The sequence below is a fragment of the Physeter macrocephalus genome, chromosome 12, assembly GCF_002837175.3.
Source record: "Physeter macrocephalus isolate SW-GA chromosome 12, ASM283717v5, whole genome shotgun sequence".
NCBI classification, from domain to species: Eukaryota; Metazoa; Chordata; class Mammalia; order Artiodactyla; family Physeteridae; genus Physeter; species Physeter macrocephalus.
The window spans coordinates 64,985,355-65,010,609 of NC_041225.1; the positions used below are offsets into that span (position 1 = coordinate 64,985,355).

General features: G+C 39.0%; 1 protein-coding gene across 1 annotated transcript in view; it reads right to left on the reverse strand.

Annotated features, from left to right (window-relative positions):
• The window catches only part of LOC102975917 (follicle-stimulating hormone receptor), a 122,358-nt gene extending 99,094 nt beyond the window's left edge, over positions 1-23,264 (reverse strand). The window contains exon 1 of the mRNA XM_024118828.2: positions 22,998-23,264. Coding sequence (XP_023974596.2) covers positions 22,998-23,149 — 152 coding nt within the window. The 5' untranslated portion in view covers positions 23,150-23,264. The remainder of the gene's footprint in view (positions 1-22,997) is intronic.
• Positions 23,265-25,255: the final 1,991 nt, after the last annotated feature.

Below are 25,255 nucleotides of genomic sequence, written 5' to 3' on the forward strand. Positions count from 1 at the left end.
GCATTCTGGAAGTATGAACATGGTATCCGGCACTAACTAGGGCCTCTGTGTCCCAAGACATTAATTGAACATTTTCAACATTATGGGGCTTTGTTTTTGATTATAAAGGATAGATAAATATAAATATGAGGTTATGTATTATTTTTAAAAACCTTTTATTTTATGACATTCCCAGAAATTAGAACCCTGACATACCTACACTCTGTACAGTATGGTTCAGCAGATCCTTCCAGGGTCAAACTTCAGGAAGTCCAAGAGATGTGACATCTGGATGTCTTAAAAATGTTTACATTAAGGAGATTGGAACAGGCTTGTAATTGCACATCCTCAAGAGGGGAAAAAATTCCTCCTTTCTGCTGTTTCTCCATTTCCTTAAATTGTTGTCATTATCCTTTCTTAAAACTTTTATTTAAGCTGTGGTTATAAACTCTTTTTCTTCCCTGCCTATGATGTCTTGCAGTGGTTAACAGCAGTGTCTTGGGGTCTTGCTTCCTGAGTCCAAATCCTGGATGTGTCCCTTGGGCAAATTACTTAATTGCTTGATGCCTAGTTGCTTTATCTGAAAGTGTGGGTAATAGTGGGGCTTGCCCCAGGGGTTGCTATGAGGAGTAAAAAAGATGATACAGTGAGACACTTAGAGCTGTGCCTGTCATTCTACTTACACAGTACACATAAACCCAATTATTTGTCTTTACTGTTATTATGTCTGGAGTCTCTGCTCTGCTCCCATTTTGCTATCTGTCCTTGGGAAATCACTTAACCTCTGGTCCTCAGCAGCCAGGAGGGCCTGGACTCCCTGATCATTCCAAGTTCTGGCCCTGATTAGCTAGAGAATGGCACATCCTGACCTTCCTTCTGCTTTCATGATAGCTACTCGGTCAGTGCAGAGAAGTCCAATTCAATTCATTTCAATCCAATCCAATTCAATTTAACTCATCAGTTCAACTCAGTGCAAGCCATTTATTTCATTTATTCAGAAATATCTCTTGCAGTAGGTCTAAGACATGCATGATACTTGCCAGACCTAAGACAGGGGCATGGGCATCCTTGTTTTTGAGGGTCTTACAAATCTAAATGCTTTCTGTAGACGTCACATCTTTCTAAGTAGAAAGAAAATGAAAAAGACTATCCCTTTAGGGGTTTAAAGGAGTTTTCCTTTAAACAGTCTTGAGAAAAACAACATGGAGCCAGTCTCTAGGAAATGCAATTCTGATATCTAAGTAGTTATTGCCTACTCAAGGGGGGCAGTTCCTAAAGGCTGGCAAATCTTCCCCTAAGGCTGCAGGAAACAAGCTATTCAACTGGTGAAAACAAGATGGTGGCTGTAGGCTGTCTGTCGAAGTGTTCAGACAACAGCAGAATCAACAAAGTCCCAATTATGATTCAAGGGAGGTTTTTGTATTTAGTCAAAAGGAATTGATTTCCCCTGGAGTGTCACTTACACCATAATGATTATTGGAAGGGAGATAACTTAAGAGTGATGCAAAAAGAAAAGTAGATGGTAGTATATATATGTCAATGCTACTTTCTCACTTTGTCCCAGTTTACCTTTCCTCCTCCCCGTGTCCTCAAGTCCATTATCTACATCTGTGTCTTTATTCCTGTCCTGCCCCTAGGTTCAAATGTAAAATAGATAGCTAGTGGGAAGCAGCTACATAGCACAGGGAGATCAGCTCGGTGCTTTGTGACCACCTAGAGGGGTGGGATAGGGAGAGTGGGAGGGAGACACAAGAGGGAGGGGATATGGGGATATATGTATACGTATAGGGGATTCACTTTGTTATACAGCAGAAATTAACACACCATTCCAAAGCAATTATACTCCAATGAAGATGTTAAAAAAAAAAAAAAAAAAGTAGATGGGCTGCAATCAGTAGCTGATCTTGACTGCTCACCTTGAAAGCAGAGTTAGAAGAAGACAATAGATGGGGAGGCAGAATATTTGGAACATTTTCTTGATATTTATTGTTTTATGCTCACTTACTCATTCATTTTTTTCCTTTCTTTTGAAAAACAGTTGGGTTGGGGATCAACAAACAAAATGGCTAATTTCAGGTTAATTCTAGGAAAAGTTATCTAGATCTAATTGGCATCTATTTGCTTACTGTGTGAAAGAGTAAACTAGCCCAATGTTTAAGTAAGTTTCTCTGAAATAATTATTTATTTCAGAAACATATGGTTTTAGATCCAAAGATCTCCTAGGCGTAATATGACCTCAGCCAGTCCCTACTCCAGGCAATTGAAATAAATAATTGAGTAAAAACTGATGCTATTTGAAAATACTTCTAGTGACTTAAGTAATTTGTATTTCTTAACTACATAATCAGGCTGGGTCTAGTCTGTTCTGCATTCAGTCAAAGAGATTTATAAAGTCATTTAACACACTCCACTAAATTTCTCTGAATCATGCCTTGGTTCCTTCTACCAAAACCTCCACTAATTATTAAAACAGAACATTTTTTTTCCCCCTGCTAGATAATCTTTCTTGAATTTGGAGATCTGGAATGGAAATGTTCCAATTTCCCCCACTCTCACCCAAGTGCTGGGCTTGGCACATTTTGAGAAATGAAATTGATAATTCAGAAACAATACTATTTCCTTCAGGAGAAAAAGCTATTTCTTTGATTTGCTGCTGTTGGACTAGCTCTCCAGGTGTTCTTTCTATCTACTAAGCATCTTCCCTCACTGTTACATATTTAAATCTTTTTTTTTTTTTTAATATCCAGCACATGTCTCACCTATTCAAGGAAGTACCCTTGTTTGTTTATTGCAAGCGTGGGTACCTCTCCCTTCAGGGAACTTCCATAGTAGTCAAATTTTGTCCTGCATTCCCTGTCCTTATCGTGTTATCACATGATCACTTGAAAAACCTTGTTCTCTTCTTCTATGTCTCTGTGTGTGTCTACGCTCTTCAGCTACATTAAAAGGGTCATATGTCAGGGCTGCAAAATTGGCTCTTATATCCCAGCAAATGGCTGTACACACAGTAAGTATTCAATAAAGATGTGATGCGTGTAGTAGCAGGTCGTGGATGATGTGCCACTTTGTTTAGGGTCTCAGTGATTTTTTGGGGAAGATGATGAACTCAAGATTTTGATATTGCTTTTGGCTTGTTTTCCATTTGGTACAACTGCATGCTCCCTGTTGCTGAAATTACTTCAGTCAAATGGTCAGGACTGTCAATACACAGGGAGAAGGTCATTTTGTCTCTAGCCTGCTCAGGAGAAAATAAATCTGTTTTTCTCTTTTGATCTAATAAACTAGATCAACCCTGGAAACCATCCTTTCAGATATAATTCCATTTCCACTTGTTTTGCTCACCATATCACAACGTTTAAGAAACTGTTATGCCTGCCGAAAGAGCAGTTAGTGGCCTTATTTGTTAGGTGATAGAGCCATTACTATTCACCAGACCAACATTTAGGACATGTGTACTGAATTATTTAAAACTAATAATGCATATGAAAAACATTAAAGTAAAAATGGGATGAAAAACTTCATTGTGAAAACATTTATTTATTCCTGGCTTGCCCAACTGTTCTCCTTTGTTCAAGGGCACACCAAGAACTTCAGAGAGGATAATCCTGGGTACCTGACTGCTTTTCTGCTTTCAGTCACAACCAGCTCCCCCTTTGCTTTGCTTGATCAAGAGCATAGTGGTGTGATTGATTTTCAGCATGACTGTGTGAGGAGCTCACCTGACCAGCTCTGTAGTGAACCTGGTAAAAATTATAAAAACAAAGCAAAATAACCAAAGAAGAAAGAAAACTATTCAACGCCTTTGGAAATGGTCCTAAGGGCAAAGAGCAAAGGAGGAAACATCTATTCAAGAAAATCTATGAAAATCTAGTTTAAAAAAAGCAAGAGTGTGTTACTTAAATCAAAACTACAGCCTTCCTCTCCCCTCCCACCTCAGAGAAGTGGAGACTCTACTCCAGAATGCAAGAAGTCAAGAACGCAGGGTTTCCTCTCTTCTCAGCTTCCAGACAGAGGGCTTTCTTCCAGGAGAAGCAGGACTTCAGCATTTCTCATTCTGCCTCCAGCTGCTTGTTGCTGAGGCTGCATTCTGGCAAGTGTGGTTGGGAAGTGGGGGCTCCTTTCTTTTTACCAAGGCACACTTGTGCACCAGAGGCTCTATCTTGGGTATGGCCTGCTGAGAATATTGGAAATCCAAAACTCTTGCCAGGGCTCATGAGGTGGTGGTTCCAAGCCAAAAGAATCAAGCCAAGAACATCTCAGGTTGTTACTCTACCTTCCTTCAAGTGTTTAATTCCTGGAATGAGGGTCTCAGAGAGAAGTTGGCCTTTGAATCCACTCCTGGCTCCAGAGCCCTGGCTGAGATTTTGCCTGAAGTGAGAAGCAGACTGTGAAATGCATATCTGGTATTCTCTTCCCAAGGGAACTGATTTCATTTGCAACAGAGGATGGAGAAGTTTAAGCCTGAGAGCACTCTCAAAAACAGCAAAGGTATGGTAAAGGCAATTGGGATATTCATGGATCTAATAGATATATAACGTAGGACAATTAGTTTGCAGGAGAGAAGCGGGGGAATAAGACAGCTGGAAGGAGTCCCCCTGGGGTCAGAATGGATATCAAACATTGACCCCGTAAATGATTTATTTGAAGGAGCCACAATTTGACTGGATTAGTTTATAGAGGAATTTATGTGCTGAGAATTGTTGAAAGTAGTAGCATAGTTTGCCTGCAAGTAGTAAAGTTTAACATCTGGGTGTGGTCAGGGAAAGAATGGAAGAGAGCCCTGCCAATACCTTGTCTTCCCAGGGTGACTGTGGGCATATTCAAAGCTGTGCCTTCTTGAGAATCAACATCAAAGGCTTTCACTAAAATAATCTAGCTAATATTCACTAAACAACAAACAAACAAACAGCACTAATAAGTCATGGAGGTGGAATCAGTACCCAGAATGCTACAATAGATTGTCTGAAATGTTTCCAGCAAAAAAAAAAAAAAAAAAAAGAAAGAAAGAACTAAAAAGAGAAAAAAAAAAAAAACCGAAAATCAAAGGGATACAAAGAAACAGGAAAATAAAGCAGGCAACAGAAACTGCCTGTGAGAATAACCAGATGTCAGATTTAACAGAAAAATGTTTGAACATAGTCATTACAAATATGTTCACAGAAGTAAAGAAAAGCATGATTAAAGAAATAGAGGAAAATGTGCTGGCAATATTACATTGAATAGAGAATATAAATAAAGAGATAGCAATTATTTTAAAAAATAAAAGAAATTTTAAAAAATCACGAGTGTCTCAAATCACAGTAGATTTGAACTTGCAGAAGAAAGAAATAGAAAAATTGAAAATAAACCAATAGTGATTATGCAAGCCAAAAACAGAAAAAAAGAATGAAGAAAAATGAAGAGAACCTCAGAGAAATATGGGACAAAATTGAGCACACCAATATGTGAATAATGGAAGTATCAGGGAGAGGAGAAAGAAAAAGGAGGAAAAAAAATTTGGAAAAATAATAGCTGAAAACCTCCTAGATTTATTGAAAACATCTAGTAAGCTCAATATTATTCCAGTAGAATATACACAGAGAGACCCATGAACAGACACAATATAGTAAAAATGCTGAAAATCAAAGACAAGGAGAAAATCTTGAAAGCAGCAAGAGAAAAATGACTCATTACTTACAAAGGACACTCAACAAGGTTAACAGCTCACTTCTCATCAGAAACAATGGAGGCCAGAGGTGGAGCTGGGATAACATACTTATAGTGTTCAAAGAAAAAAAACTCTGTTAGCCAAGAACACTATAACCAGAAGCCCCATGTTTCAAAAATGAAGGCAAAATAAAGGTTTTCCAAGGTAAACAAAAACTTAGAGAATTTGTTGCTATTAGACCTGCTTTATAAGAAATGTTAAAGGAAGTTTTTCAGGCTGAAACAAGTGACCCCTGATAGGAATTCAAATCCACACAAACAAAAAAGCATTGGTAAAGGTAATTATGTAATTATAAAAGACTCTATAACTGCAAATTCTTTTCTTCTCTTAATTGTTAGGGAGTAGAGCTATATAGGGGTAATATATTCCACACCATACAGCTTGTGCTCTCTCTCTCTCTCTCTCTTTCTTTCTCATTAACCTAGCTGATTCTAATAAGATGTATATGATAAACCTTAGAGCAACCACTAGAAAAACAAAATCTCAAAAATATAGTAAAAAGTCATTAAAACATTTAAAAGCTACATTAGAAAAGATTCATTTGATGTGAAAGAAAGTAGTAAATGAGGAATAGAGGAGGAAAAAAGACATGAGACATATAGAAAACAAAAAGTCAGATGTAAATAAAACTAAAGTCAGATGAAAACAAAAATGGTGAATGTAAATCCACCTATATCAGTAATAACATTAAATGTGAATGGATCAAACAATCCAGTCATAAGACAGAGATTATCAAATTAGACTAAAAATATGATCTAGCCATATATTTACTAAAGGACACACGTTAAATTCAAAGGCACAAATAGATTCAAAATAAAAGGATTGAAATAGTATATACATCATGCAAATAGCAGCCATAGGAAATCTGGCATAGCTATACAAATACCAGCTATACTAATACCAGACACAGGAAATCTGGAGTAGCTATACTAATACAAGAAAAAAGAGACTTTAAAACAAAACAGTGTTACTAGATATAAAGAGGAATATTTTATGAGGATAACAGTTTCTATCCATCAGGAAGATGTAACAGTTAAAAACATATATACACCTAATAACAGAGCACCAATATACGTGAAGCAAAAACTGACAGAAATTAAGAAATAGGTTATTTGACAATAAAAGTTGAAAACTTCAATACCCTGCTTTCAATAATAGAACAACTAGACAGAAGATCAACAAATATATAGGAGACTTGAACAATGCTATAAACCAACTAGATCTAACAGACATGTATAGAACCCTCAACCCAACAACAAGAGATTGAACAGTCTTCTCAAGTGCACATGGAACATTCTCCATATAACCAAGACAATTTGGTACTGATACAAGGATAGATATATAGATCAATGGAACAGAATTTAGAGTCCAGAAATAAATTCACTTCTCTATGGGCAAATAATTTTCAACAAAGGTGCCAAGACTATTCAGTAGGGGAAAAATAGTCTTTTCAACAAATGGTGTTAGGACAACTGGATAGCCACATTCAAAAAATGATGTTGGACAATTACCTGACATCATGTACAAAAATTAATTCAAAATGGATCAAAGACCAGCATGTAAGATCTAAAACTTTAAGTCTCAGAAGAAAACATAGAAATAAATTTTTGTGACCTTGGATTTGGCAAGGAATTCTTGGATATGAAACCAACACCAAATATCACAACAACAAAAAATCCACTGGATTTTATCAATATTAAAAAGCTTTGTGCTTCAAAGGACACCACCAAGAAGGTGAAAAGACAACCCACAGAATGGGACAAAATATTTGCAGATCATACATCTGATAAGGGACTTGTATCTAGAATGTACCACAAATTCTTACAACTCAGTATTAAAAAGATATTGTTAAAATGACCATACTACCCAAGGCAATCTACAGATTTAATGTAATCCCTATCAAAATACCAATGTCGTTTTTTACAGAAGTAGAACAAATAAGTTAAAAATTTGTATGGAAACACAAAAGACTCCAAATTGCCAAAACAATCTTGAGAAAGAAAAACAGAGCTGAAGGAATCATGTGCCCTGACTTCAGACTATACTACAAAGCTACAGTAATCAAAACAGTATGATACTGGCACAAAACCAAACACATAGATCAATTGAACAGAATAGAGTCCAGAAATAAACCAACAAACTTGTGGCCAATTACTCTTCAACAAAGGAGTCAAGAATATACAATGGAGAAAAGACAATCTCTTCAGTAAGTGGTGCTGGGAAAACTGGACAGCTACATGTAAAACAATGAAATTAGAACATTCTCTAACACCGTATACAAAAATAAACTCAAAACGGATTAAAGACCTAAATATAAGAGCAGAAACCATAAGACTCCTAGAGGAAAACATAGGCAGAACACTCTGTGATATACATCACAGCAATATTTTTTTTGGATCTGTCTCTTAAAGCAAAGGGCATAAAAGCAAAAATGAACAAATGGGACCTAATTAAACTTGAAAGCTTTTGCACAGCAAAGGAAACCATTGACAAGATGAAAAGACAACCTACTGAATGGGAGAAAATATTTGCAAATGATATGACTGATAGGGGTTAATATGGGAAATATATAATCAGCTCATACAACTCAACTTCAAAAAAAAAAACAAAAAACCAAAAACCCATCTGATTAAAAATTGGGCAGAAGTAGTGAATAGACATTTTTCCAAAGAGGACAAGCAGATGGGCAACAGGCACATGAAAAAATGCTCAACATTGCTAATCATCAGGGAAATGCAAATCAAAACCAGAATGAGATATCACCTCACACCTGTCAGAATGGCTATCATCAAATAACAAATGTTGGTAAAGATGTGGAGAAAAGGGAACCCTTCTACATTACTGGTGGGAATGTACATTGGTGGGGCTGCTGTAGAAAACAGGATGGAGGTTTCTCAAAAAACTAAAAATAGAACTACCATAGGACTCAGCAATTCCATTCCTGGATATATATCTGAAGAAAACAAAAACTCTAGTTTGAAAAGATACATGCACCCCAATGTTCATAGCAGCATTATTTACAATTGCCAAGAAATGGAAGCAACCTAAGTATCCATCAACAGATGAAAGGATAAAGAAGATATGGTATACATATACAATGGAATACTACTCAACCGTAAAATAGAATGTAATTTGGCATTTGCAGCAACATGTATGGACCTACAGAGTATTATGCTTAGTAAAATAAGTCAGACAGAGAAAGACAAATACTGTATGATACCACTTATATGTGGAATCTAAAGAATAAAACAAACTGGTGAATATAACAAAAAAGAAACAGACTCACAGATATAGAGAGCAGACTATATGTTACAAGTGGAGTGAGGGAAGGGGAGAGGGGCAATATTGGGGTAGGAGACTTAAGAAATACAAACTAGTGTATTATGTATAAAATAAGTTACAAGAATATATTGTACAACACAGAAATATAGCTAATATTTTATAATAACTATAAATGGAGTATAATCTTTAAAAATTGTGAATCACTGTATTGCATACCTGTAACATATAATATTGTACATTAACTATACTTCAATTTTTTAAAAAGGCAACCCAATTAAAAATTGGACACTGCATCTGAATATATACTCAATAGAGAAGAGATACAGATGACCAATAAGTATATGAAAAGCTTGACATCATTACTCATCAGGGAAATGCAAATCAAAACCACAGTGAGATACCACTTGATACTCACTAGGATAGCTAGAATCAAAAAGTCAGATAACAAGTGTTAATGAGGATATGGAGAAATGGGCAACTTCACTCCCTGTTTATGGGACTATAAAATGGTTCAACCACTTTGGAAAATAGTTTGGTGGTTTTCCAAAGGATTAACAATAGAGTTATCATATCTCACCTATTCCATTCCTAGGTTTATACTAAAAGAAATAAAAACATGTCCACACAAAAACATATATAAATGTTTAATGCAAACATTGTTAATAGCCAAAAGGTGAATAATCCAACATCTATCAGCAGATGAATGGATAAACAAAATGTGTTTTATCTAAACAAAGGAATATTTTTGACCATAAAAAGAATGGAGTATAGATACCTGTTACAACTTGAATAAACCTTGAAAGTATGCTAAATGAAAGAAGCTAGTCACAAAGATCTCATATAATTCCATTCATATGAAAGTCCAGAATAGAGAAATCTGTAAAGACAAAGTAGATTAGTGTTTTCTTAGGACTGGGTGGACCATGGGTAGGCAGAGGAGTGATAGCTAAAGGGTTAGGTGATAAAAGTATTTTTAAGTTGATTATGATGATGGTTGAACATATCTGTGAATATACAGAATACCATTGCAATATAAACTTTAAATAAGTAAATTGTATGCTATGTGTTATGTTTCAAGAAAGCTGTTTTTGAAAAGCAAGCAAAGGTAAAAAGAAAATAATGGTAGAATTCTAATGCTCATACCTCCTTGGGTGTGAGGGGATAAGAAATGGACGTGCTGTAGGGTTGTCTGTTCTTTGTGGGGGTAGAGAGGAATGTTTTACCACTAAGCCTGGCACAGTACCTTGGAAATAGAGGATTTAAAGTTTGTGGCACTGGAAACAGTAGATAGAGAATACCTTTAATTACTCATATGCCCTTAGACAAATCATTTTACTGGGCTTCATTTCTCATTCCTAAAACAAGTAAGGGGAAGGAGGAAGTGTTAAGTTCATCTAGCAAAAAACCGTCTGATTTGGGGCTTCCCTGGTGGTCCAGTGGTTAGGATCCCGCGCTTCCACTGCAGGGGGCATGGGTTCAATCCCTGGTTGGGGAACTGGGATCCCACGTGTCGCATGGCAAAAAAAAAAAAAAAAAAAAAAATTCTCTGATTTGAAGAACAGGGCCGGTTTGCAAAGGGGAAGACCTGGCCTACATAGAATTTTAAAATATGTGTCTATCATATATTTTGGGTTGTATATACTACCTTTCTCAACCCTTCCATTTTCATGGGTATCTATGGAGACCTATTCACCAAAGCATATTCTTGGTTGAATACATCTCATTAAATCAGAGTTTCCTAGTGAGTTTTGTGCAACAGTTATAAGTGATATAAGATTGGGACACCTCTGAAACCCTTTTACATGTTAGGTCCATTGTTAATCTCTAAGATGGGGATATAGCAGACAGCATTTTTCCAAACCTATTTGATTATGCTAGACCTTGTAAACATTTACTTTTTCTAGAGTGTCTTATGAAACTCAGGTTGTGAAGAATGCACTTTAAAAAATGCTAAAGGGCCATTTTAAAAGCTTAAAATATTTCTCCTCCAAGAGGATTTTGTATTTCAACTTCAGAGTCTTAGAAATTAGGGAAATCTTTAAGGCTCCAAGGATTAATTAATGGTGGCTTTGTGGCAAGTAGCAGGGGAGATATTTGAGGGCAACTGAGCTAACTTGGTGCCTCTCAAATCATATCACATAAAGAGCTATGGACTGGTTGGAGCAGCCTTGCTCCAAACTTTAAATCCTATCCAAAATGAGAAAACAGAGGTAGAATTCCCCAAATCTAGAAAGAAATCTTGCAAGAGGCTGTGAGTTCGCAGTAGACCAATAAGGATTTTTTTCTTTTGGAATTCTGTGGAGCTTTTCAAACGTCATCACGATTCATCTAATTGTAGGTGGACCATTTAGGGAGTACTGTCTGCAGAGATCTCCAAACCCCCATCAGCACTCCATGTTCACATAGCAGTCACTTCTGCTAGGCCTCTACACCTGCTGAAGATCAGCTACTCAACCTGCTGAGGGTTAATTATGAATGGGGAGCCATCTTCACTGGAAATGTGTAAAAGGCAGCAAAGCTGGAACCAGTTCTGCCAACTACCTCCTCTATAGGCTTGCATATCATTCAAACAGCTTCTTAGTATTATTACACAGCTTCTGGTTATTTTGCAACTTATCACTGACAATGGCCAGTGACATATACTTTTCAGCTCTTCTATTTATTCGTGATGCCGCTCGTTCATTTTCTCTGTCCTCCTTATTGAATAGTTACTGAGTACCCAGTGCTGCTGAGGGCAGGAGAGGGGTGCAATGCTAGCCCTCAGAGAGCTTTACTGTATTTGAGAGGCAAGATAATATGTAAAGTTGGTATTATAGATAACTCCAGTGCATATTTAAGCTCAGATGATGAGTTTAGATGGTTTTTCTTTAGGGATTGAGTTCAGAGGACAGGGAGGTCTTCTTTCTCTTTTTTCTTGGTTAGTACAAAGATTGGACGTTTTCCAATCAGGTATAACAGGAATCTCAATTTCAATCCTGACATTCAGAATGGATTTCATTTTTCTTATTTCCTAAAATGGGAACAGTAATAGCTACAGTGCAAGACTGTTGGGTGAGTTACTATAAGAGGAATACAGCAGGATGATATAGTAGGATTAATAGTTGTTTGTTACATTCAGTCTCTCCTTCTAGTTCTCATTTGTTGAAGGGGCCTTTCATTTATTCATTCAATTCATGTAGGTATTGAGCATCTACTCTGTACCAGGAGCTATTCTGCATGTGCAAAACCTTGCCATCATGAAGCTTTAGTTCTGGTTTCTAGTGGTGGTGGTGGGGAATAGATAAACAAATAAAAACATTCAAATTGCAGCGAGTTTATGGAAGAAAGTGGTCATAAGCTAGTGCAAGATAGGGGTGCTACTATAGTGGACTGGTCAAGGAAGACCACTCTAAGTGGTTGGAATTTAGGTGGAGATGGAAGAGGAGAGCAAAAAACATTCTAGACAGAAAGAAAAGCAAGTGAAAGATTTCAGGTGGTGAGAGCCTGGTGTGTTTGTAGAGCAGAAAAGGGTCCAGGGTGGCTAGAGCATAGTGGCAATGGGCAACTCATGCATGATATGCACTATGCGTATGGAAAGGCAGGCAGAGGTCAGATCATAGAGTACCTTGTAGCCATGACAAAGCATGTAAGCACTCCAAAGGAAGAGATTTTGTTTGTTTTGCTCAGTGCTGGATCTCTGACACCTAGACTAGTGCTGTTATAATAGGTAGTCATGAACGTGGATTGAATCACTTTTATTCTAAGTGAATTCTAAGTAATTGTATGCCATCTTCTTTGTCAGAGTCTCTCTGGATGCTGTGTGGGGAATGGATTTAAGTGGAACTAGGGGATAGAAGCATTGGAGACACTTGTAGTAGGTGAGAGAGGTGGTGGTTTGAGCTGGGGTGGTGATAAGGAAGGTGAGAAGTGGAGATATTTGAGGTGTATTGTAGGGGTCTAGTCCCCAGCACTTGGATTGGATTTGATGGTGAGGAGTTGGTAATATGTGCATTAATTCAGATGTTGAAGCCTGGGAGAGAATATTCTGAGGAGCTGAGGGGAGGGCGATTAAGTGTACTATTTTTTGCTTGCTGGTTTTGAGATGCCAGCAAGAGATCCAGTGACAATGTCAAGGTTTCAGATGGGTATTACTTGTCGGGATCAATGAAGAGGTCAGACATGACACATGGATTTTGAATGTAGGTGGCCTTTAAAGCCACGGGACTAATGAGATAACTGTAGAGAGAGTACAGATTCATGAGAGAAGAGGGTCCAGAGGAAGTCTAGGGAGCTCCAACATTTAGAGAATGGGTAGCAGAGAAGACGAAGGTCTGGTGTGAGATGTAAGAGGAAAACTAGTATGGTGTCACAGAAGCTGGAGGTCAAGAGAGAAAAGTGTTTCATGCAGGAGTATGGTCGCCTCTGAGGCATGTTCCTGAGAAACAGGTAACATGTAGGGGGGAAATGCCCTTGAATCTGATATCTGAATGGTGCACCTTCCTCTTATATTCAAACTTTTATTTGAAAAGTAATATAAACATACACAGTGTAAAACATACTTAAAATATTTAAGAGAAGTTTATTGGTACCTGTGACAAGATAACTTTTAGTGGAGTGATGGGCAGAGAGTCAGATTGAGTGGGTTGAATAATGAATGGGGATTCCTGGGAAGAGAAGGCAGAGTAAACAAATCACTAAATAACCGTTGGTTTCCTCTTAAAACCCCACTGAGAAGACAGTAAGGGGAATTTTTTTTCTTTCTTTTAAAGCCATAAAGCCATAAGGACAGAGGAAAAAGAGCAATAGAATTTTAGGGTTATAAAGAACATGGATGAATGTGGTTCTTGTACTAGTACAGCCAGGGTATCCTGGAGCTGGTTAGAAATGTAGACTCTCAGACCCCTCCCCAGACTTACTGAGTCGGAATCTGCATTTTCCCAGTATATTCCTCTGATGTGCTTGCACATTAAAGTTTGAGGATCTCTGACTTGGCAGACGCTAGAAAATGGAATCCTAAACCAATGTGATTTACACTTCACAATCCCTAAAACACTCAGGAATTGGAGGCACTGGTGTCCCAGAAGCAGAACTGGGGGTGGTGAATAGGGTTGAGGTGGCCAAAGTAAAGAGGGTTGGTGGAAAGGTTAAGAAACAGCCACACTACCCACTTGGTATAGTCAGGCCAGTGCTCCTCCCCACCAGAGAAAATCACCAAAGGTTTATTCTTTTTTTTTTTTTTTTTTGCTGTACGCAGGCCTCTCACTGCTGTGGCCTGTCCCGTTGTGGGGCACAGGCTCCGGACGCGCAGGCTCAGCGGCCATGGCTCACGGGCCCTGCCGCTCCGCGGCATGTGGGATCCTCCCGGATCGGGACACGAAGCCGTGTCCACTGCATCGGCAGGCGGACCCTCAACCACTGCGCCACCAGGGAAGCCCTGTTTATTCTTTAAAGAGAGTAGAATAGAGAGTTTCTGAACTGGAGATCGCAGAGACCGCTTATGGCTGCCGAATGCTGAGACCCCCCAGCCCTTTTCCCCAGCCACCAGAATGCTGGCAGTAAGACTTCACCCTCCAGGTAGGGGCTTGGAAGAATCTTCTCCAGGGACTTTGCCCAGCCCAAGAGGCAAGACCTAGATATTGACACAGTGATTCCCCGACTCAGTGGCCCAGCCCCTCCTTTTATTTATACTTCTGTGGCTCTTGTTTTGTTTCTTCTTACCTTATAGCTCTGCTTCCAGAGCTACTTTGTAATTTTCCTATCTGGTTATCATAACTGTTTGTTCTCTTTCCTCTTGTCTCTAATATTTGTTTGGGGGAATCAGATGCCATTCTAAGACGGTATGTTCTTATTGAAGGAGCTCAGCCGATTTTCACAATCAGGGGCCTGATCAACAATTTTGCTACTGTGTGCAGGATTCCAGATGACCGCTTTGCTGTTCACCATAGATCTCATATTTGCTTTCATTGCCTTTCCAGTTTGTTTTCTAAATTAAAAGAGTGTTTCTTGTTGTATTTTCTGCTGCACCCTCCCCCTCCCCCACAATATATTTACTTATGGAAAGTCTACACTGCTTGCCCGCAAAAGAAACACCAATTAAATGAAGAAAGAAACACCATAACGAAACACCAATTAAATTCCTTCCTGCCCTGAGCAGAAATTAGCCTTGGTGGGCATATGGCAGTGACAAGGGTTTGGGGCTGACTGTTGATACTTGCTCAGGCTGTGATCTGATGATGGAGAGTGATCATTTTTTTTTTTTCATTCAATTTGTTTTTCTATTCTAAACATAGCCATGCAAAAATAGTTTGAAATTTAGAAGAAAGAGAAATTGCTTATAAATTCAAGAGCACTCAAGGATTTCTTATTAGTGGCCTGTTTATGCCAAGGTAGACATTTTTAAGGTATATCATTTTCAGAAGAGACATCTGGGCTTTGTTTAGACTAACTCTGTGTGATTACCAGATTAGATGATGCTCTGAAGGGAAGCTGTCATACACTTTCCATTGACACATAAACTCCTTTTACCCTCTGTCTCCCCAATATCCACTTAATAGTATTCACGGGCACAAGCAGCTTTGGGAAATTATGCGGGTAGCAAAGAAAACAGTGCAGCCTAAGCTTCCACTTTTGGTGCTGTTTTCCACCTTCTGTACCCTTCTCCTCTATCCCAACTCAAAGGTCCCAGACCCTTGTATTTGCCCAATTTGAAAATTACCAGTCAAACTTAACTATTTGGACGTCTGCCAGTTAAGCCTTACCATAAATTTGCTGGTGTTCGTTTGTCATTCTATTTTATTTGAGGGCTGTGTTTTCCTTGTAAAATAAGGATAGGAGTTTCTGACCTTTTAAAAAAATAAGGTGTCTGGAAGTGGCCCTGCACAGCTCCTGAAGTCAACCCTAGGTGGTCAAAAGAGCAAATCTGTTGTAGATGGGACAGGCAGACACCCGTCTTCGCATCCATTTTTTTTCCGGCATCAGGCAGGCAGACGTCTCCTCATTGGCCTTCATTAGGCATCTGTTTCTTCCAGCTCTCACAATCTAGGATTTTAGATTGTACAAGGCAGCTTGCAATTAATTGTCAAATGAGTGGTTTTGACAGTGACCGTTCCGGGTTCTGAGGGGGATTTTTATTGTTGTGGGTAAAAGTGAGGAAAAGCATTATTGTCATTTCTTGTTTGATACTCTTCTCTTTTAGCAACTCCATGAGAACAGGCCCCGTGCCTCCCCTATTGATTCTTTTCTCCCAAGTGTCCAGTATAGTGCCTTGCACAAATATAATCAATAAATATTTGATGTTGAAAGAAAACTTCATGAGCATCTTAACCTGGTCTCAAAAGCTGACTCTATTAGAGTAGGATTCATTTCAGGTTGGAGAAAATAATAGTATTTAGGTAGGGGAATATAAGGTATGTTTGGGAGCTGGGGATTAGGAAATAGTCCATAGAGCAAAGCGTAGAAAGGCTAGAAACTGAGAGAGAAGACACGAGAGTTAATTTGGGGACAAAATATGGAGGAACTTAATGTCAAACTTATGACTTCGGACTTTTGTCCTAAATCTGGGCATTGGAGCCCACAGAGGAATTAAACCAGAGCCAGGGCTCAGAGCAGAGGGCTGGGAGGGGAGAAGGCTGAAGGTATAGAGGCTGATTCAGAAGCTGTTACCCTGAGCTGATGAGTGAAGCACAAGTACAGGCACCCTCTCTTCTAGGGGTGTGATCCTATCTTCCGAACCAAAACTTAGTAGACTTTCTTAGAAGGGACAGGATATTTTATCCTGGGGCCACTCCTGAAATCTAGTGCTCAAGGCTCTGGATCTTCTTTTATTGTTTTCAATGCCCTTCTATTCCAGGAGGTTCTGTATGAAATGTTCCATGACCTCCAGTCAGCCTTTGTGTATCTAGTTACAAAGTCATTTTTGGAGCTGGGATCCCTCACAAAGTCTTTGTTTAAAACCCCAAACTGAAAGTAACCATAGAGAGGTGTCTGTGGGGAGGTTTTCCATGTTGCATTTGTAAATAACAGAACTTAACAGAACTATTAAGCCTAAGAACCACACCCCGCTTCAAAATCCCACAACTGAAATACAGAAATTTAGGAATTACGTACATGTTGGACTCTGGAGGCCTAGAAAAATCCTATTGGTTTTGGGAAGTTTGATGCCTGAAGATGTTTGTAAAATCAAAGCATTTTAAAATTGAAAGAAACCTCAGCACTGTTTTACTTCTACCTTTCACCAATCTACTGATGAATTTTCTCTCCCATATCCTCAATTGATCTCTCTGATTCATTGAAACAGCTGAACTTTTAGGGTTCTTATTTCTTAGAGGTTTTCATCAATCTTAGCATTAAGGAGATACAAAAGTTGGCTCATGCTGTATGTTTTCCAGATTTGTGATAACAGGATTCTGTGATGGCTGTGTGTTGGCTCTTGCTGAAAAGAGAGCCAACTCTGGGAGAAGGTATGAAAGAGAGTAGGCACTAGCCACTCCTGAGACTAAAAATATAATTGACTTCAGGTCTATGGCAAGGGTTTGGTTGCTTTACTCAGAAAGAGTTTTTGAACATCCCTTGAAGACTTTCAGATCAGTTGCCATATTCCATATGAAAGAACAAGGTAATGACATGTTTAGGTCAGAGACCTAAAATATGCTCAGAGATACTTCAGGGAGAGGTCAGATTAAGAAGAAACATCCAAATCTCATTATAATCATCAGCTCCTAAGCAATTAAAAATAATTATTCTCTTTCCTAGGTGACCTTATGGGATATATAAGCTAGAATCTAGTCTAAATAAAGCTAAATTGGAGAGTTTAAATCTAACAGCTTAAAAAAAATAGTCCAATCAACCACAGTGACTGGATAACCCAATTAGTGGTTTTGGAGAAGGATAATCAAATGTTAAATGAATTTTCCATTTGCTGCCAAGATTTCCTGCTTCTGAAGCTTAGGCTTCTTTGGCAGAAGACCTGGGTGAGGAAGGACAGCACTGACCTTTAGGTAAACAAGGGGATTTTATCATCACCAAGTAGTGCAGTTCTACACTATCAAACCCTTACTTTTCAATAGCTGAAATGACTCTGTAAATTATAGCTCTTAGCCAATTCTCAGAGTTGAGTTCATCTTCTACTTTAAAGAATTTATTTCCCCTGCAATATAATTTTTACTTTTCCCCTTTCAAGTTACTGCATTCTATAGCTGTTCCTTTTTCTGATTCCTCTGCAGGAAATATCAACCTTCCTTACCCCAGTCCAATTAAATTCCAAATGTTGGACCTAGACATATCATTTCTCACTAAAGTAGGTGCAGGGTTTTGTTTTGAGAGGAAAGATTATGTATGCATTAGCATGAAAACTGTGCTGTTTGTTTCTTTCAAAGAAATATCTAAACAAGACAGTAAGAGTCTCCAGATATGGGCACCCAGAGCAATCTGCACAGTGGGGTGTTTTGTTTTAATATCCAGGCAGACTACAATAACCAAAGCACATCTGGGAAACACAAGAAATCTAACATTCAGGGTTTGGAATTTGACCTTAATTGGCAAAAATTATATTTCTTTGAACATTTTTGTCTGATTTAAAGTGATTTTGTTTAGGTAATTTCACTCATCCTTTCAGCATTCTTTTTAGAAATAGAGAGGCAGGTATTATTAAGTCAAGGGAACTGAGTGGCGTGCCTAAAATATAGAATATTCAGCTTTTAACTTAGTAGACTTTGTTTCTAGTCTATGTATCTCTCTTTCTGAATAAATTAATGGATTCCAGAATGATATACAGGCATTTTTTTAAAAAAACAAACACATAAAAAAGCGAAGAAAACAAGGAAACTATCAAATCCTATAGTAGTTCACCGCAGGGAGAGCAATAATCATCTTTTATAAGAATCTTTTCTTCGATACTGAGGAGCGGAGCAAATAAATAGATGCAATTCCCCCTTATTTATTGTACCATTTGTTCTACATGTAATCGAGGCCCCAGAACCTACATTGCATTGAGCCAGGCACAATAAGGAGTACAAAGGAAAGTTTCACTTCAGTTGCGGAAATAAGATACATATGAAAAATTAAGGGCAAAGCAAGATTATAAAATGAACTGCACCGGGATTCAGATTAAGTGAAAATGTAATGGTCAGGGAAGCAACCTTTGAGTAAGCTTATGATAAGTAGGTTGGATTTCAAGAGACAAAGAAGAAATTGAAGATTACATAAACAAGTGGTATGACATAAACACCCAGGGACACAAACTGAGTTTGAGAGCAAGTCTTTATCAGCCTGGCGGAGTAGATGGCTCCTGTTGGTGAAAGGTGAGAGGTAAAGTCAGAAAGATGAACCACGGAATGATTTTGAACTGGGGAATCATAACATGGTGGCAGTGGTGTTTTATGGAGAAACCTAGAATGACGGTGTTCAGGCTGGTTTGGAGAAGAGAGAGATTGGTAGCAAGGAGGTAGATTAGGACATAATTATTTAATCCAGGCTTTAGATGTTCAGATCCCAAACAAAGATTATGGCAATGAAAAAAAAGAATTACTTCTTATAGCAGTATGAAGGGAGTTTGTAAAACTGATTAGATGTGGGCAATTGGAAACATGAAACCTACAGGATGAGGTGAATTGAATTATCAATATTCAACAAATGAAGAAGTCAACAGTGGCTTTAGTAGTTTTGTAATCCATCCCTTTCTACACCGCTGAAAGAGTAGCACCTAGTTTCGTTGTGGCTTTAGTCTATAGTTCAGAACCATGTCTTTCATGAGGACACGTGGTGGTCTTAAATAGTTGCTTGTCAGGCATAAAGCAATGAAAATCAGCCAAAGGTCCATCTTTAGCTGTTATTGAGCACTGAATTGGGAGTTAGGGGATCTGGGCTGCAGTGCAGACTTTACAGGGGATCTGTACTGGTGGCTGGGGTTGGGTAGACCAACTTTGAATCAGCCTTTCTCAAACTGTTCTCAGAATATTAATCCTGGAAGACGCGCTTAAAGAAAAAATTCCGCAATTGAGATTGTTTGCAAGCATCAAAAAATCTATTTTCCTCTTGGAGATCACAGAACCTTATTGGCATAGCGAAAGGCTTTCCTTTTGGCTCGTAATACTGATAACATCCCTCCGAATGAAGGACCTACTAAGGAAAGACTAAACTACTTTCTATCTAAACAGTAGTCTCTGGTTATGGGATATGGCTAGTGATCTAAACCAAAACAGCAAAACAAGGAATATATAGCAAAGGAAGAAAATAAAAGGGAAAAATATAATTAAGTAATTAGAAGTAAGTGCTGGTCAATTGAGATGGCAATGAGATACAGGAACTTGCTGTGAGGAGGGGGATCAACACAGGCAGCCTATAATATAATCTCAGTACAGATCTGCCTATGCCAAGAATGGCCATCAGTGGAGTCTTTTCTTCTAGTATTGTGGTCATCTGACCCTCCTGGAGAAAAAGATATCTGTATTCACACAGTCACTTAGACTTAAAATTTCAAGTTTTGAATGGGTGTTCACATTCTTCTTAGAAATTCTGACTCCAGGAAAAATTAAGCAAGATCAAAGGGTCCTTTCTAGATTCATTGACTGCCTCCAGGTAAAGCTGAGTTTCTAAGTGAAGTCTGAAATCAAAAATCCTTTGCCCATGGTCAGGATGAAACCTGCTCCTTGAGTTCTTGGAAAATATTGAAAGCCTAAAGGAACACATTTTCTTACTCAGAAAGTGAGTGCACGGAGAGGGAGTGCTCCAGCCACTGGGAGGAGGAGGAGATTATTCTTAAATCAGTGGGTTGCTATAAACTATCTCAAAGTTATGAAGAGCTTTTCATCAATTTTTCAAAGCATTCTCATTCCTATTGATTCATTTGATCATCCTGAATGCCCTCTGTGGTGTTTTTTTCTCTAGCATTTTACAGATGACGATAGCAACAACATTCCCCCCCTCCCCTGCCACTTGCGAGGCATTGTGCTGGATGTTTTAATACTCCATTTAATCCTCACAGCAACTCTGAAAAAGGTACACATTGCAATTTCCATGATACAGCCAAGAGCCCACGTGATAGAACAAAAAGCAATGTCATAGTCTGGGTTAGAACCCAGGTCTCTTGCGATCTGGAGTCTGCACTCTTCCATCTCTGCCTTGTCATAATCAATTAAAGGCCCACCTGTGAATATAACCTGAGAATTCCCTCCATTCCTGACCCTGCTCACCTAGTTGAGTACTTTATTCACGGTGCTATGTTGTCTCAGGCTGCCTAAACCCTACTGAAGCCAGAAATATTTAACCACTCTGAGCTATAGTCTAAATCACAAGTGGGCATTCCACAGACTGCAGCTCACATCTGGCTACTCCCTGTTGTCCTATGCAGAATGAAAAAAATTCTCTCTTCTAGTAAAGAGATACCAGAAAGCAGACAGCCTAGCACAGAAGGGAGTTTTGGATAGAGGAGTATCACCCTAAAATTAAGTCTTGTTAGAGGCTGTCTGCTTTAGCGACTGGTTGGCACTGCTTGGCCCATGGGGAAACATTGAAAAAAGAGAAGGGCCAGGAGAGGTAGAAATTATGCGTGTGTGTTGGGGGGCTGTATCATTTAGCGTTCACAACCATCCGACTAAGCAGGTCATATTAAACCCTCTAGAAGTTAGGAACCTGAGGCTCAAAAGAGGTTAAGTAATTGTTCAAAGTCGCTTAGAAATGAGTGGCTTCTTACAGGAGCTCAGGTACACCGGCTTTCTCCTGCGTTTATGATCATCTAACAAAGCAGACTGTGCATAGGTGCGTTCTTCCTTATAATCAGGAGTAGCTGTCCATCTGAGGCGGTTCAGCCAAAACACGGAGTTGGTCACTTATTTTCCCTGCCGCTGCAGCTGCCTTTGGGTAGGAATGGAGGGCTTGTGATGTCAAGGGAAAAAGGAGCAAGCAGAACCAAGTCAGTCTTGCGGCCATTTGTCCCTGAATGGACATCTGAAGTGCAACACCATCGTGCTTCAGTGTAGATATGGTAATTGGTAAACAAAAAGATGACCACCTTCTGCAGCAACAGAAGAGTCATGCATAGCTTTGGGGAACCAAGATTAAAACAGGCTTCCAGAATAGCAGCTTCTGCTTAAAATCCTTGGGATAAAACCACCGAGGAGATCTACAATCTCTCAGCCACCACTTGCCAGTTCTCGGGGGAAATATCAATAGTAATTGGGCAATTAAACAGCCCTGCCTTCCTCTTGCTCTAATGCAGTAGACATGGGACTTTAAGGGAAGAACAGTGGACTGAGGCCTGCCTTCTAGTTTTGGCTCTGCCTCAACTCATTGTGAGAGTTTGGGCAATTCTCTTTACTCTCCAGACCCCAGATTCCTCAATTGCAAAATAAAGAGATAGAGTGAAATGATGTCTAAGATCTTGTCCAATTCTTAGAGTCTGTCTACTTCCTATTAAAATCGTTCAGTAAAAATCTAAAGTTGGGAATCACATTTTCCCAGGGGTATGAAAGATTATCCCGTCTCTCTCCATCCCTCTCTGCCTCCTTTTTTCTTTTCTTTCTTCCTTTTTTCACACCCCTTCCCTCCCTTACAATTCCTTTTTCCCCAGGAAGCAGGGTCTCAGTTCAGGGATTACTTGCTGGTGCCTCCAAAGCAGCAGTGACTCTTGCCTTCTTGAATTCAGTGTCCTCAGGAAACACACTGCGCTTTCCACTTAAATCGAAGGCATCTTTCTCCCTCCAATCCTAACTCTTCTAGGTTTCTGATTTTTCGTAGTTTTATTTTTCTGGTTTCACCAAAGAGCCCATGGCACCCAAGAGCAAAAGTGTTGAAAACAACGGAAAACTCTTCCTTTTGCTTTTGGATTTGGGTCTCCGTGCTGCCCTTCCCCGACAATTCTGAGACAAGGTCTCACTACGATCCTTAGAGAACCGCAGGGCAGGAGTGTTGGGCCGGGGGAGTTTGTTTTATGTAAGCCTTTGGTCAGGGCAGAAATATTTTAGCCCAACAGTTATCAGTCCAGCGTAAAAATAATAATAGCATGCAACACACAAATACCGGCCACACTGTCGTTCCCGCTGTCTCTGATACTCACAGTTCAACCGCATTCCTGGGGAGGTCGGAGGGAATCTCTGTCACCTTGCTCTCCTGGCAGAGGAAAACCCTGTTAGAGCAGTGACAGATCCGATGATGACATCCTGAGCCCAAGCTCAGGAATGTGAGCAAGGCCACCACGAGCAAGGCCATGCTTATTTGTCCATCCACCTGCTTTCTTCCTGCATCTGCAGAGAAAAACCTGCACAGGTTTCAGAGGCTCCCCACTGAGCCCTTGTGAGAAGAGATCTGCCTTGGGAGCTGGTAGGGTCACGTGACCCACCCAGGGATGCTTCCCCCGCCACCCTTCGGTCACTTCCAGACAAATAGCAAAATGCCTGTGTGCTAGCATTGATTTTAGGGGAAGCAAGATAAGCCCTTATCTTTCTTGATTGAGTTTATTACACCCTGACCCAAGGAAGACAGCAAATAGAACCTTGATGCATGTCTGGAAGAGTTTATATTAATTTGACTGTAGAAATGTCCTTCGTGGTCACTATTTTTTTCTCCAACCAGTGACATGACTGGTCACTGACTTTGACTTTCTCCAAAAAAGACACAATCTGGAATGTGAAACATCACTAAGAGTGTCACTGGGTGAAGGGCAGAGACCTGTTTCCAGTCTTGGCCTCAACGTCTTCCTCCAGTCCACTTGATAGAAAACCAGAACTTCTGGGTTGTACTCCTTGATCCTCTTCCTTGCTGGAATTACTAACCAAAAATGGTGTTGCTCAGAAGACAGGCAGTGGGTTAGTGAGCCCCAGGCAGATCGTGTTAGGTAGAAGGAACTTCTGAGAGGGGAGTCCACAGAGTTAACTGACTCATCTGAGCGACCTATGGAATGGGCTGTGTTTTCAGGGGGGTTTAGTAGATGCCAGCTGTCCACTCTCTATGGCATATCCTTTCTGGCTTCTCTCATTTCCAGGCTCTGAAGATTGCCTTTGCCTTTTGGAAGCTGGCACAAATGAATTTATTTAATCTATGCTTTTAACTTAGTTTTAAATGTTCTCTGTAGGTGACAATCGTGGCGCTTTTGTTGACACTCGCCATCAAGGAGATGGCAAGGATCTGAGGAACGTTTGGCCGCACTGTCAGTAAAGGGGCCTTCAACTTTCAACTGCAGAACCTATGAAGTTTAAAAGGCAGAATATTCTCTAAGATCCTGCCTAAAGCTTATTACTTGCTAAAATTAGCTTTAACACTATCTTTAAGTAATTAGTTGCATAAAATTGAGTTATGTGAAAATGCTAAGCAGTATATATTGATCCCACTCCTTTCTTCCTCTCTACTACCTCGTCAAGGAATAATGACATATGATGAATGGATTAAATAATCATTAAGGGAAAAACAGAAGCAAGTGACTTTTAGGGTGAAGTTGTTCCCTGGCTTCTTTTGGGAGCAACTGATTCATTCTAACTCTAGGACTGGAAGATCAAGGCAGCATCTGTGTAGACTCTATATGCCAGCAGTTTTGGCTAGCATGAACAGTTAAATTATTTCATTCACCAATTGATGCATGGAGTCATAGTCTTTCAGATGTGGAAGGGTCTTAATTCAATAAATTAACTAAGGCTTAAGTTTACTTTAAAATGTCCACATTGATTTAAAGGGGTTGACTTACCTCTGTTTGAATAACTCCACTGACCAAAAAACTCATTACCAGTTGAACTTCTCACCCATACACCTACCCCACAAATCCCCACTGAGATGTTGGAGAGCTCTAGTTATAACTAAATTAGTCCTCATATAATGAGCATAAATTTGAGCATAAATGAGTTATAAATTTTTTTAACTGAGATTTTGATTTTAAAACTATGTCCTCTTCACAACTGACAGATCACATATATAACGTAAATGTAAATTATTAAGCAAAATAATAAAACAGTTGTAGACTGAAGAAATAGATGCCAACGACATTGCATCTATGTAGTTGCTTCTCCTTTATCCCTCTCATGTTCCTATGCCTAGAAGTGACCCTTAATCTGAATTTTGTGTTTATTATTCCTTTGTTTTTTAAAATTAATTTTATTACCAAAGTATGCATCTCGAAACAGTATATTGCTTAATTTTGCTTGTTTTTGAGTTTTATACAAATTGTATTACTCTTAACTAGTTTTTGGTTACTTGCTATTTTACACTATGACATTTAAAAGGACCATCCATATTTCTATATGTAGCTGTAGTTTGTAAAATTTCACTACTGTGTAATATTCCATTATATAAATATACTACCATTTATGTTTTCATTCTCCTGTGATC